The sequence below is a fragment of the Acanthaster planci genome, linkage group LG03, assembly GCF_054643075.1.
Source record: "Acanthaster planci isolate LZ-2023a linkage group LG03, COTS_SCS, whole genome shotgun sequence".
Classification (NCBI taxonomy): domain Eukaryota; kingdom Metazoa; phylum Echinodermata; class Asteroidea; order Valvatida; family Acanthasteridae; genus Acanthaster; species Acanthaster planci.
Genome location: NC_141779.1, coordinates 14,592,848 through 14,607,634, shown reverse-complemented (window position 1 = coordinate 14,607,634; position 14,787 = coordinate 14,592,848). Strand labels below are relative to the sequence as shown.

Sequence of the window (14,787 nt, the reverse complement as noted above, 5' to 3'; positions counted from 1 at the left end):
GATTGTGTGAACAGCCTCATCAAATCCTGTGCAAGTTTTGCCCAGCCCCATACTGCGCGTCACGTTCTGAGATTGTTATAGAGTACCGCAGTGCAACATCATTTTGAACCAGAAAATGCTGTATCGGTTCCTGCGTTGGTTCTCGGGCATGTTCTTACACAAATGCCTTTTACACACAGTTGTGTGCATGATGTAGTCACGTCGGTACTCTGTGCAGCCCTCAGAATCACTGAATCGCAGCTGTTGATATGTCGGGCTGTGACAGAAGGTTCATTTGGAACCTGAGAGAATTTGACACTCAATAAATGAAAGCCCAGATGATTACATACGGTATGAAGCAAGATATAAGACAGAGAGAACCCCCCCAGCTTTGTGTTGGTCATTGCCTCACTGGAATCTGAGGAATTCTTTTCAGACATCTAGGGGGGGATGTGTTAGGTAACAATAGTCTACAGTGTGTATAGCAATTGGACATGTTGGGGGGTACCCCTTGGTCTCATTTCTTGCCAGATTTAGATGATTGAGTCTGCCTGTGCAGTGGTCCCATGCATACACATGTACATTCCAGTCACCTCACTTGTCGCCCACACCCTGTCCTTCAGTCACAAGCACATAACAAATCTGTGAGACACTATTGAATAATTCACAGTTCCCAAGATCTGTAGAGCATCATTTTGCATATTCCTGGCAGAAACATGTACAGCTTTAATCTTAAAAACCCAGGGTAAATTTTCTGTTCATAATGAGACGACCAAGTACTAATAATTTGCATGTGCTGCGATTTGTCTTTTTATTGGTTTTCCTTCATAGGGCTTGTACAATGTACAAGATAAAGGCACAATACATGTAGGTGAAACAAAAGTTACATGTATCATAGAGGAAGGACACAGAAGGAGTTTGAATTACTCGGGCTATAACATCTGGCCAATTACTGTTTTTTGGCATGCCCAGTACATGTATGTCCGTAGCCAAAGCACAGCGAGCGCTTGCTACTCACCATCTGTTTCACAACCACAAAGCCCCTTTGTACCCTATGATTGCCGCCGCAATTTTTCGCTAAGGCCCCCCAAAAATACTGCTGTTTTCGGTTTTCCGACCGACCCTAATTTTTCGGCGCGACCCTAACATTTTTATTGGCAAGTTAGAAAAGCAAATTTACAAAGTTAAAAAAAAAAATAAATTAAAAAAAAAAATTAATGTCAATGTCTCTTCTGTCTTCACAAAACACCTTTCAACAACCCTTTCTCTTGTTAAAATGCATGTTTTGTAATGTTTTCCTACTTACATTTGCAATTTTTGAAAAGAAACTTCCATCATTTTCACGTTCACTGTCGCAGTGGTGAGAACACTTGCGCAAAGCTCATTGCATGAAAGCAAAGCTGCGCTGGTTCCCGCACCCAAGCAAAAGAATGCGTAAGGGAAATGTGCAAAGCAGTCTTTATGTCCTGGTCACGAGTCAATATAAAAATACATCGGTGTCGTACACGCATGCAGCCAGACAGCTGCAGGTCGAAAAACATTGATGTTGCAAGAGGATTTTTGCAAGTTAATTCACAGAACTTGGTCTTTTATTTATGTACATGTATCTATTTTCTGTGCTCACGAGTTCCTGCCACAGCACGCAGTTTATCGCCCGCTTGTCTGGATGCATCATGGACGCTTACCATGCGATACACAGACATTGCTGGCCAGTTTGCCGTCGTGATTGCCTGACTAGCATTGTGTGATTTGTCCGTAATTCTTGTGAATTGTCGACTGCAGAAATTTTTACATATATCAAGACATGTTTTTATCACTGTGTGAGACCATTTTTGGAAGCTTTCATCCCCGTTCATGCTATTACATCAGCACAAAAATATGACTAAACAAAATTCCGACCCACTGATACTATTTTTGACAGGCATGTAATTGGAAGCAGAAGTGGCCTAAGCAGTGAACGAGAATAGTGTGCACCTGCGGTATCGCGCCATACCATGTGCTATGCTATGCTGGTACCACAACCCACCAGTCTGCTCTGTTTGTGGCGTTCAGGGTCGCTTATCGCCCTGTCGCGCGAGCATCACGTTTCAAAAACATGAGTAAAAACACATCCACAATGATGTTTTTACGATCTTGTATTTATTATCACGAAAAGCATTATATATTATTATCTAAGTTTTAACAGGTAGGCTTATTCTGAATTTTTTACAAGCCCACCGGGCAACCAGGGAACCAAGTTAAGGTAGTCCAGAGCAGTTTTTGCTAGAATTTGTACTTCAGACTAGTACTATTTCGAGGCCTGGGCAGTAATCAGGCATTTTTGGAATGTTTTCTATTATTTGTCTGACTCGGCGACCATCATTGAACACTTTGAAGTGCCAGTGTTGCAACTCCTTCTGTGTCCTTCCTCTATGCATGTACAGTGTATTGAACTTGTGTTGAGGGTTGTTCACTGCTTTGAATTTGGTGAGTGAGAGAGGGGCATCGTTGATAAAATTCCTCGAGAAATAAATAAAATTCGCCCTTCGCTGCAGCTGTTATGGGTTCCTGCAGATTTCAACTGTGTCATACATGTACATGGACAGGTAAATGTACATGTATGCATAAAATAGTTGGCAAGGTGGGAAACATCTCACAGTTACTAGTCTGCGATATACATTCATTGACATCAGCAGATTTGGGGTCATTTGGTCAGACTAGCTTATAAAAAAGTCTAGGGGAAAATGTATACCCGGTAATGTACCGTTATGAGTGTACTCGAAAACTGTATGCATCCGTACAAGTTTCCTTTCTGGGTTTTGTCTACGTGCACTGCACACCGTACCATACATCATCTACATGTAAAACAGGCCAACTTAGCCCATTAAGTTCAGGTTCACCCGTTACTACAATGTATCTCAACCTGTGCTTCCCCTCAGTGGAGAGGGTCATGACATCACAGGTACATGTAGTTGAGCAATCAGCTGCAGAGGTCAAGGGGTCAGTGGATGAACCCACAGCGTGACCTCTCTGCATTTTCTTAAAGAGCTCTGAAGGGTACATGTACATGTATATCCTGACCTGCCCCATTTTTTTATTTGAAAAGGACTGAGCACAGGCTGAGTAATGTGTACTCATTATTTGACTGAGCACAGGTTGAGTATCGTGTACTCGGTCCTTAACCTGACATTCAGATCTCAACTGCTTGCTGCTAGGCCACGTTTCATGAATTGTAGTAGGTTTCCATAGTTTTAACCTCGTGAGTTGTGGTCAGATTTTCAAGAAAATTAAGTATGGTACATGTAATGTTTTGTATGAGGTTGCTCAAACAGAATAAAAGTTAATTGGTTACTTGCATAGGGCTGTGCCGAATATCCAAATGTCCGGATATTCGATCGAGTATCAAATATTTGAATATTAATTTCCAAATTAGAATATTCAAATGCAAACTTCATGAAAATGAGGAGAGAATTTCTTTTGTTTTAAATGACAAAAATTCCACTGTAGAGGCTTGTTTCAAGCAGATTAAAAAATCTTACAACAATTCAAAAAGTAAACCATTCATTTAAAAATAGGGTAAGACGTATTCTTCATTTCTAAATCTTGCTAAATTGTGGCTGCAGATACTCTTAGACGTTAGAAGCCATTATAGTGGTTATAATGTAAAATTGCATGCGTTATTGCAACCGATTTTGTGTATGGATTGTTCAACAATCTGCCTGTCGGTGCAACCAAATATTCGGATATTCGATGGAATTGAAGGTCGAATATTTGAATAGTGCATTATTCAAATTTACTCAGCCCTATACTTGCACTACATGTAAAGGGACCATTACACATGTACATACATGTAAATACTGTGCAAAAGCATCAGTTTTTGCTTAACTTGACTTTTTTACTCCAGGGAAATACTCATCGAATCTCTTCAACGTGTGACATGTAATTTAGCCCTTTCTGGGTGTATGGTACTCGTAGACCTACATGTACTTGCACGTTTCTGGAAAAATTCATGTCCTGGTCAGGACAGTATTTCTTCGAAATTAACATCTTGTGCAGCCGTGTATCAGATACCTGCATAAATTGTACATGTTAGAATATCTGCTCTAATAAGTCTACCGTAATGATTAGCAACATTATGGAGTCAAATAATATGGAGAATGTCATTCACGCTTGCTTGGACAAACGTTGTACCAGTACATGTACATGTAGGTATGTAAATGGTCACCATGTACACACCTCATGTGGAGGACTGTTTATAGAACCTCAGTATGCTGCACATGTATCTGTTCTGTGCACGATGAAAATGAATCCTGTGTTTGTAATGCGCCTGTATACAAACTGTACTACAGGTGACAGATGCTGGATTTGTGCATTATAATTTGTATAGCGGATCAAAACTCAAGAGTCAGGTGTCGCTTGAATCATAAATACCAGTGTAGAATTTCATCTGTCTGTCATGTGTGATTTTAATAAGTATTGAACAGATCAGTTCAGCTACAATGTACCCTACATGTATAAGCTCATACATTGTTAGTGGTACATGTGACTAGATTGAATTCACTAGTATGCGACTTGCATCAGCTGAGTTTTAGATGCCTGGGTTCGACCATTTTCCCCCTCGGGATTGATGATTTGTCATAAGTCTGTAAAATTACAGATACATTAAAGAGCACCTCCAATAAAAAACGACTTTACGGTCTGTTTGGCTGTTTTTACGTACTTCGTATTACGCGGTCCCCTACCATGCCTACTGCTCAATTGCAGTACTTATGTGGAAAAAAAATCAATACAAAAAGAACCTGGCTGGAGCGTAAATTCATCAATTTCTGAAAAACGACTTGCTTATTAACGGTATGCATGATTTCAAGCTGATACTCATTTGCAGCCCTGTCGACGTGGACGTACTTTAATGCAATTATATTGTCATGTTTATCTGTGTTGCAGCTTCATCTTTCATCACAAATATTTGATAAGTGTGCTGAAATTCATTGCATCCTGAAAGTGTGAAATGTCTGTGTACATGTAGTTGGAGGTTGTAGAAGAAATGCTGTCAAAAATCCTGATTTGGCTTTCTTCACCTTCTAAGAGACAAGAAAGGGAAATGTGCATGGTTAAAATTCGTACATACCACGAGGTCTGATTTCACAGCAACGCAGTGGTCCTTGATATGCTAAGAGCACTTTATGGAGGATTGTATAGACAAATTAAGCATTCTTCAGAACCAGTTTGGAATCAAGAACTCCATCAGATTGAAGGAGGACGCAATGCAAAGTATGAGGGGTGATTGATAAGTTTGTGCCCTAAGGTAAAAGGAGATGAGCTAGGAGATGGAAAGAGGCCTCCCTTGCCATGTCCTACAGCAGGGTTACAAAGTGGGCTGCTGAATTTAAACGAGGTAGGGAAAGCCTGTAAGATTGACCCATGTCCGGGAAGGCTTGTCACTACCTCAAATGTACCTCAAATATTGTGGACTCCAGTCCTTCATTTCAGTTACCTTTAGAAGCAAAAATACAACAGTTATAACTTAAAATTTCTTGTGTGATCATTCCAAGAGTTGAACTATATGTGAATGTGCAGGTGATCCCAAAAATGCAGAACATGGGCTCATTTGCCCTGCCTTGCCTCCATTGTTTGCCTACCCTGAATCAGTTGGAAGTAAATATTGTAAAATCGTTTTGTACACACAGCCGATTCAGTTGAAGACCCTCTGGTCACTTGCTCCAATCTTGAAAATATTTTAGGCATTGTTAATGAGATCAGGACAAATGTGGTGTTGTGGATTGCCTTCCCAAGGATCGACAGTGGTAAAAGGTGCGTTGTGCACGGTAGAGAGTGCCGGGTAAAGATTCACATATTGTCTGCTTGATCTTCCATCTTATTTGATAAACCGGGTATGCAAAATGAAAGATTTGATTGTGTAACCTTTCATGGGATATGACCCAGCAGCCTTATCGTCATGCTGTAATTCTCGAGTACCAGCAATGGTTATATTAATTTTTTTGAGGGTATTGATAATTTGATTTACATATCAAAGTGTTAAATTATTCACGATCTTCATTTTGATTTTTCCCTTTGTGCTGCAGACGAAGTCTTCAGGAGGTGGCTTTGTGTGGAACATTCATTTCTGGCTTGGGAAAGAAACATCTCAGGTACAGAAACAACATTTTGGAAAGACTGCTTTTTAAACTTTTATGAGTTATCGTGTTATTCTCCTTGCATTTGTTCTATCCCCCTATCCTTTCTTCCTTGTGCATGTACGTTGGTGCATTTTATCCGCCAATCACCTATTTCCCTCAGAATAATTGATTACGTTACTCTTTACTTCCTATGTACTGGTCGGTTTATGCCAGCAAATTGAACAATTCCTCCTTATTTGGATTGTGTTGAGTGCCTGTTATGTATTTGCCACATGTACCGTACATCATCTCAGGTGAATATGTTCATGTCACAAATGGGTCCACAGTTTCTCAGATACATGCACTTGTTCTCAGTGTCTCGTTGAAGTGCGCTCAGCTTGAAATGATGAGAGCAAACAATTTCAAAATCCAGTTTCAGCTCAAATGCTCTTGCAGTTAAAAGGTAGACAGTTACTTTCTCCAGGAGGAGCTTCTGCCCGTGATCTTTTCATATTTTGCGAGGCATTTGGAGGTTAAAGGGAGGGTGAAACTGCATACTATATAATATAGCCCATTGCCTATCATTTCCATGTGAATTTTATTATCAGTGGTCAGGTCCTGCAACGATGCGTGTATACGCATTTATCGAAACTGCAGGAAATAGTTATTCAGAAAAAAGTCATGGGGAAGTCCATTTGAACATTTCATCGCCTCACTCCAGAGCACAATACTTGAGTGTTCTCACTGCTTTGTACTTGCTCATGCAGATGTCCCCTGATTGTGCACATTCTGCGGAAAATATTTGACAAGCACTGTGCACCATGCATCAACCAAAATGCACACAGTGTTCCTTTTCTCTGAACTTGTGGCCCGCAAAGCACCGTTTGCATTTGCCACTCAAGGTCCAAAATCATCTTTACTTCATTTGTTAAGGATGAGGCAGGCGTGGCAGCGTACAAGACGACAGAGTTGGATGACCACCTGGGCGGGTCTCCCACTCAGCATCGGGAGGTGCAGGAAGCTGAGTCTAAGCTCTTCCTCTCCTACTTCAAGCAGATCGTGTAAGCAGAAATACTTTTGTCTTTTATAGTAACCACTTGACCTGTTTCTTGTGGTATAACCCTTATTCTAAATCTAATGACATCAGAACATAGGAAGATTCTTTTGGATTTTGTTGATCGGGGCCATATCAAATGTTCTTTTTATCAAGTTGCTAGATTCTTCTACATGTAGTGCAGTAGATTCCACTCTTTGCCGGTGTTGGATACTTTGAGATTCAACAAGGTACCCAGGCAAGAACTGGGGAGTGTTAGCTCCAACAAAATTTGGACGTTGTAAGGTATCATACATGTACATATCCTCTGGTATTAATGAAAGAAGTGATTCCTCAGAGCAGATATCAAGTCACTTGTTGACTCAAAAAGACATTAGTGGAATCTTTGGTGTCAGAGGTGGGATAGAAACCCAGACAATTAACATGGGTTTAAAACTCAGCAATTCAAAATTTAAAAGGGGTTTGATCTGAGGGTCTGACGTGCAATGGGAGATGAGGCTGCATACAAAAGTACATACATTTGTGTATTAGTTTTGGTTGGGTGTACCGTGTGCCCATTGGAATCTACCAATGAATGGCCACAGCTGCTCATTGCAGCCAAAACTTCCAGATGTAGCCAGGGTGTGTACATCTTCAACTCAAGGCATCCATCTCTGTGGTTAATTCATTCTTGTGCTTAAGTGTTGGCAATTGATGACAGATTTTTTTTTTCTCTTTGTGCACTTGCACAGCTACGAGAAAGGTGGCGTCGCCTCAGGATTCAGGCATGTGGAGAGGAACAAGCACGACCCCAAACTGTCAAAGGTCAAAGGCAAGCGCAATGTCAGGGTCATCCCGGTAGGTATCAACTGGTTGTTTTGTCCCTGTTTTTGAACTGTTTATCCAGTATATCGCCATTTCTGACCTTCATGTACCTTTGGGGATTGACTCTAATTTCATCATGAAGTTTTCATGTCTTGGCCCTAACAAATAGCAGGTTGACCTTCGTGATATAATACGTACAGTATGTTCCTTTGATAGAAATTGTTCTGTGGTTTGGTTTCCTTTTATTGAGCGACGAGTTTGCATTGTAACCATATTAATGAGAAGAGACAATTCCGTCCCCTTCCATGGTAATATGTACATATATCGTGCTGTTAATGTCAAGTGAAGTGAAGTGATTGCAGAAGCTGAAACGTTTTTTGTGGACGAAACATTTCTTTCTGAACATGAAATACACATTTGTGCCCCACAACCAATTTCCATTCTGTAAAAGGGATTATGTTGAGATGACCTCACTGTACCACTTTATGCAGTGGTTTTGTACAAAAAGGAGCAGATTTTGCCGACAGTATATTGCCATGATTTGGAGGGCTGCTTTGTTTTGGTTGGAAGGTTGACTTGACGTGGGACTCCTTCAACAACGGTGATGTGTTCATCCTTGAGCTGAACCAGAAGATCTATGTGTGGTGTGGTTCCAAGGCTAACCGGCAGGAGAAACTGAAGGTGAGTTTATAGTGGGTGGGACTTTAGTAGGTGTGGCCCCAGATGTAAATTTGAGGTGCTAAATAATCACAGAATACATGTAGATCTGTGTGTGGCGTGGTTTCAAGTCTAACTCGCAGGAGAAACTGAAGGTGTGTTGAAAGTGGATTTGGCCTTGGGCAGTTGACGCCATATCCCGGAAACTGAGGAATTTTGCATTCTGTTGCGTTTTTTTTCTCCCTCCTATTGCCACACATTTCCTCTTTTTTGGGGTCAAAGTGTGGCTGTTTTATTGTTATCACTGTGTCACCTGTCCCACTTCATTAAAATCAAACGTGTTGAGATTTCTGCAGATTTTGTTGCACTTCCTGAATCTCAAATGTCATTTGGAAAATTGTTCTCTCTTGAAAGGGTGGAGAGTATGCTAAAAGGGTCCGGGATGACATGTATGGAGGCAAGGCTCACATTGTGTACCTTGAAGAGGGAGAGACCTTGCCCGAAGACATCACCAAGGCCCTAGGCCCTCCGCCGAAAAGCTTCAAAGACTCGCCAGAAGAAGATGAAACCTTTGCCCGGAAAAATGTCGCCAATACCAAGTTGTACCAGTAAGCAAATTTGGCTTTTCTGGTTTTCTTTTGGCCAAAATCTGTAATAATTTTAGAATAATTTCGTGCTGTCAACAGCTTACGAACTAGAAGTGACCTGAAACATCCTAGCATTGAAAGGATCAGAGGTCCCATCACTTGTACTTATTAGAAAGGCTTTGTGAAAGATTCCACAAACATTCAGGCCTTCTAACGCAGGCCGACTAGTGCTCCAGTGTAGCTTTTTTTGCATTCATGACTTAAGATGCGAGGTCAGAGTTAAATTAATTCTAATACTTGCATTGATGAAGCCTTTTTTCTTCTTTTTTCTGGGAGATCTTTGGCCATTCCTTGGGACATGTGTCCAGACTGGGACATTTCCTCAATCTGGCCTCCTGTATTCTCTTTGCCTCAGAGATGACTTGATGAAGGCAAAAGGACAACTGAATGCATACATCTGTGTAAATAGTTTTGTCTCACCAGTGTTTATTTAAGGGCAACCTGTGTCTCTCTGTTTCTCATCAAGACAGTCTCCTGTTGTGGTTGTTGCATGTCAATTTTATTTTTGTTTTGTTTCCTCTGCCACAGTGTTACTGATGAGTCAGGTGCCCTTGTTGTCACGGAGAAAGCTGTGTGTCCACTGACCCAGGATCTGCTGGACTCCAATGTAAGCCTTTACTGGAAAACCTACATGTACACGTACCTCAACATTCCTGACAACCTCAGACTTCTTATAATCTCCGAATGTTGCATTGAACACGTTCACGCAAACTGCCACCGTTTTCCGGGGTGGTGCATTGTTGTGCAACTTGGAATGTTGTGATTTTTGTTTCAGGGGCTTGCGAGCTCTGTCTTTTGCGTATGACCCACGTATCTTGAATGCAGTACCATTGGTGGAATTGTGTGCATGTTTAAATCTCTTTTACACTTGTCCTTTTAGGCATGCTTTTATCTGGTCTACTGAATGTTTTTGTTATAAAGAATACTGTACTTTAACCCTAACACCCTAGGCCTTTTTGTTAGCCTTCCTCTTCAATCCTTCAAAATCCTCTGCTATTCCTGTAAATTATTTTGTTTGGCCTCTGTCTTCCCAAATCCTGTATTGTTTCTTGATTATGCTCCTTTGAAGGGTGCTTGCTGCCTCGATCCTTCAAAATCCTCTGGCAATTTCACTCATTATGTTGAATGGTATGAATGGTATCCGGGAGCAGCATGAATGATTTCATGTATTGTCTAGACAAGCATTTATGCATTTAAACAACACAAGATCTAACCCTACAGCCTTGAAACAATGCATCCTTTGCAATCAGGCACTCTTTTTGCCTTTTTTCCTCAATCTTTCAAAATCCTCCAAAACCACAGAAGATTTTGGAGGATTGAGGAGATTCAGGGTTGAAATCCTGCTGAAATTCTCTCGCCACCTTGGACTCACTCAAATTCTTGGTCTGATTGTGCCCGCAGGACTGTTACATCATCGACCAAGGCAGCGCCGGTATTTACGTCTGGAAGGGCAAATCGGCCACTCAACAGGAGAAAGTCAGGGCCATGAAGAATGCCGAGGTGAAGTATTGCCACGGCCACAGCGTCCATGGCAACAGTAACTGTGGACAGTCTGTGACCTGTGGTTGGCTTCTTCATTGCACTGAGGCAGTCTTGTGGGGTCAGGGATCATGATATCCATCGAAAGATGTATCTTTTCTGAAAAACTGTTGAAATTTACACCAAAGATCTGTATTTGCACAGCATGACTTTCAGGAGAGCTTAACAGTAAAAAAAAAAAAAGGGCACGTCTTCATGTCCACATACTTGCATTCTGATTGGCCTTTGACCCCTCAGGCCTGTTAATTTCCCTATGATGGTTTGGAAGGTTATTGCCAGTGTTGTTGGCACTGTTTTTACGGTATCGCCTTGTCTTCCCCCACTGTCGCCTTTACCCCTTTTCTGTCACTGAAGTATGCAGAAGGACCCCTGCACTTCCCTTTACCGGTTTCTGCCCTGGGTTCCCCCCGCTTGGAATACTATCAATTTCTCGTGTCCTTACTAAAACCTACTCGCAACACACTAAGAAAATGTGCATTTCTACTGTCACTAACGTCGATGCAGTGCTTGGGTTGTGGTATGTGCTTAGAACAGGTCTTGAACACTGTGGAAGATAAATGTTACTGTACACGTCTTGGTTTAATTGTTGCATGCATACATGGATTTCACCTCATCACCATTTCCATGACTATCTATTTTCCTTTAAAAAACTTTTGACTTTAAAAACTTCTGACTCTACCCGTTTTTTGGGGGAAACTGTTTTTACTTTCGTATGTGGAACTTTGTTTTGGTTTTGATTGAATAGCAGATAGCCAACACTCAGAAGTGTGTACTTTCTGCCTGGTGTGTCTGCAGAGAATAAGCCAGTTTGGTATTTCAATAGTGCACGCTCAGTACAAGGCTATTCATGAACAGCTACACACGCATACAGTTGTCTGTCCTATCAGTGCAGCCACACACCAACTCATGCACGGGCTTGTTCTCAAAAGACCTTGGCTTTTTGAAATACCAAACTGACTCGTTGTCAAATCTTGCTATTCATGTCTGAATACCCAACTGACTTTACTGCTTACCTGTCCCCTCCTGTCAAAAAACTCAAAGCAAATATGCAGAAGCACATTTTATTGCTGTTTTTAATGTGTGTACCCTCATCAGTTAGGGCTGTGCTGAATATTCGATCGATTATTGATTATTATTCAAATATTTTGTCCGAATTTGAATATTAGAACGCAAAATTCATGAAAAGGAAGAGAGAATTTGTCTTTTGAGAGAATGAGAAAAATTGCACAATGGAAGCTTGTTTCAAACAGATTCAAATGAAAACCAACAGAAATCTTACAACGATTCTAAAAGTAAGTTATTAAAAAATTGTTAAAGGAATAGACAGTTTCAACAGGAAAAGAAGTATTGTTTGTCTCTAAATCTTGCTAAATCATGGCTGGAAATACTCCTAGACGTGAGAAGCTACTATATTGATCATAATGTACAATTGCGTGTGGCATTGCAACTCATTTTGTATATGGTTTGTTAATCAATGATCTGCCGATTGGTACAACCGAAAATTCAGATATTCGATCGAATTGAAGGTTATTCGAATTGACTCAGCCCTATTATCAGTTGACACATTTGCAGATGAATTGCAGTGTGCGTGTCCCAGGTTTTGCACTCTTTTGACCAACACTTGGATTCTCTGACTGCATGAAAATATCTGAGCCCATGTCCGAATCAACCAGCTGGGGCTTGGAGGCACACACTGCTATGGAAAGTGGATATGGCTGCTGGCCAGTGGATGCCGTGTACATGTATATGTAGGCCTTGTGTTCTTTCATAGCCATAGCCTTAGCCAAGTACATTGGAAGGGCTTGAGGCTGGCTTTCCTTGGGTTCTTGTCATTAAAGTAAGCCTGATTGTGCTTTTCACTGCTCTTTAGTGGAGCTCAGCTCAGAGAATCGATTTAAATAGGAGTGGACCTGCAGGTTTGCTCTGATTTGATGCTTCTTTTTTTCCGCTGGCTTTTAAAGCAGCTCTGATATTTTGAAAAGCTAATTGATTTGAGTTTCGTGTATTTCCCCTCATACTACCTTTAGTTCTGCTTTCATGTTCTTCCCTAAACCATATGTGTGTTTAATTCTGTATTTCATTTTTGGGCTGGAGTTTTTTAAGTTTGTACTTGGATCTGCTGACCTGTTGGATTCAGAGCTGGCAAAAAACAAAAAAAGTTTCTTTTTAGAAGTCTTGGATCGAGCAACCACAATTTACCGGTATAAATGTGAAAAAAAAAAATAAATAAAATTTGGCTCCACTGTGTTTTACCAACGACGAAGTCCCTGATCACAATTTTGTGATTTTATTTCCTTGGCGGCTAGTGCTAATGGTATACCTCTTTTATCGGGGGGGGGATAAATATTTTTTGTATTCTTCCCTCCGACTTGAAGACCCTTATTTGTTTATCTTGAGACAGTAGAAATATTTTTTTTCTGTCCTCTAAAATCCAAGTACCACCTTATAAAAAAATGCCCGCTATGTGTTGTCACATGAGTGAGGGCTCTGTCATCTAGTTTAAACCATAGCCATTTTGCATGATTTCACAGTTTTCTTTCTGAACAGGGAATTTCACGTTGATTAATTCATTACCATTTATTTTATTGTTTTTTTCCCAACAGGGAGTGTTGTTTTCCATTCATTCATTTGCATTGTCATTTTTTTGTACCTCAAGTTCATCGTCATGTCACCTGGCATTGCATTCTCTGTGTAGTCAATTTAACATACGAATACATGCAGACAATTCCAGGCTTATATTTGTTTGGGGACAAAATTTCTGACATGGCGTTGCCCAGCTAAAGTAACTTGTCACCTTGAGCACGTAAAAATTGATAATACAACCCAGCAATCTAAAAACTCTATAGAGATAGCTTCAGCCTAACTTGCAGTTTTCAACATCTTAACATCTTAGAATAAAGAACTTCACTGGTACAAATAGACTGGATTTAACAGGAAGTGGAACTGTAAAGTGTTAAATAGTCCTTAGTAATGACTGATACTCAAACAATCATTGAATACGGGCGATTCACAATAGTACGCCACCAAGAGTTTGCAACACGTTGGCCAATCATAACGCGCGAAATTTGTCGACCCTTTCCAAACGCGCATTGGGTCGACAAATTTCGCGCATTGTGATTGGCCAACGCGTTGCAAACTCTCGGTGGCGCACTATTGCGAAACGGCCGTATGAAAGGTTCGAATAATTTGAAAAGAAAACAAAACTGTGGAGCGCTTTGTGGACTCATGGGACAATCATTACTAAACCATTAACTCAGGTATCCAGTTTTTATTAACAGTACTGGGATAAGTGGGCTTCTGTTTAACAGATCATAACAGACTAGGCAGGGGTCCATTGATTGCTAATCAATTTCAGCGACAGACTTGGAGTGGGAATGATCAGATCTTGTGGTCTTGCAGGAATTTTAAAAGAAAAAATCTCTTACTGCCTCCTTTATGAAAAAAAAAGCTCAATCATTGAAATCTGTGACTGTTGGAGTTTGGCTTGGAGTGAATCAAATTTTTGGAGAATAGTATAATTTAAGTAGAAGAGAGACTGCAAATCAGAAAGTCTTTTTGAAGAAAATCAAACTTTTTTATCAAATAATTTGGCGCTTGATGCTTCACTCCCAAAGTACTTGATTATTTCCATCTGTTTTAATGTCTGGGTCGAAATTTTGGGAGTGTATGTGACTGCAAAGAAACTTCAGAGCTCTGAACGACCCAAATAAAAGATAAGTTGACCCCCCAGCTATCCACTCTGCGTCATTAGGGGAGCCAAGTGCCTTGCTTCTGTGCCATAATCTCCCTCAGTTCAATCTGGCATTCAGACACTCCACCAGAGGTAATAAAAGGCTTGTACCCTTTGACCCTCGACCCATTACATTTTACCATTTAAGTCTTTCCACTGAGGCCTGTGATATTTTATATTCTTCCATATTTTTACCCAACTTTGCCAAAGGCAGTGCATTGCAGTGATGCTTTGATTTGCAGACCACAAGATCTGTTTTGTTCCCACATTGACAGTTGGAAG

General features: G+C 40.7%; 1 protein-coding gene across 4 annotated transcripts in view; it reads left to right on the top strand.

Annotated features, from left to right (window-relative positions):
* LOC110989333 (advillin-like) overlaps positions 1-14,787 on the top strand; it is a 51,824-nt gene that overhangs the window by 10,024 nt on the left and 27,013 nt on the right. For all 4 annotated transcript variants that reach the window (XM_022253665.2, XM_022253645.2, XM_087134946.1 and 1 more), the window contains exons 3-9: positions 6,042-6,107; positions 7,008-7,135; positions 7,860-7,965; positions 8,503-8,613; positions 9,004-9,197; positions 9,765-9,843; positions 10,638-10,736. In XM_022253665.2, coding sequence (XP_022109357.2) covers positions 6,042-6,107; positions 7,008-7,135; positions 7,860-7,965; positions 8,503-8,613; positions 9,004-9,197; positions 9,765-9,843; positions 10,638-10,736 — 783 coding nt within the window. The remainder of the gene's footprint in view (positions 1-6,041; positions 6,108-7,007; positions 7,136-7,859; positions 7,966-8,502; positions 8,614-9,003; positions 9,198-9,764; positions 9,844-10,637; positions 10,737-14,787) is intronic.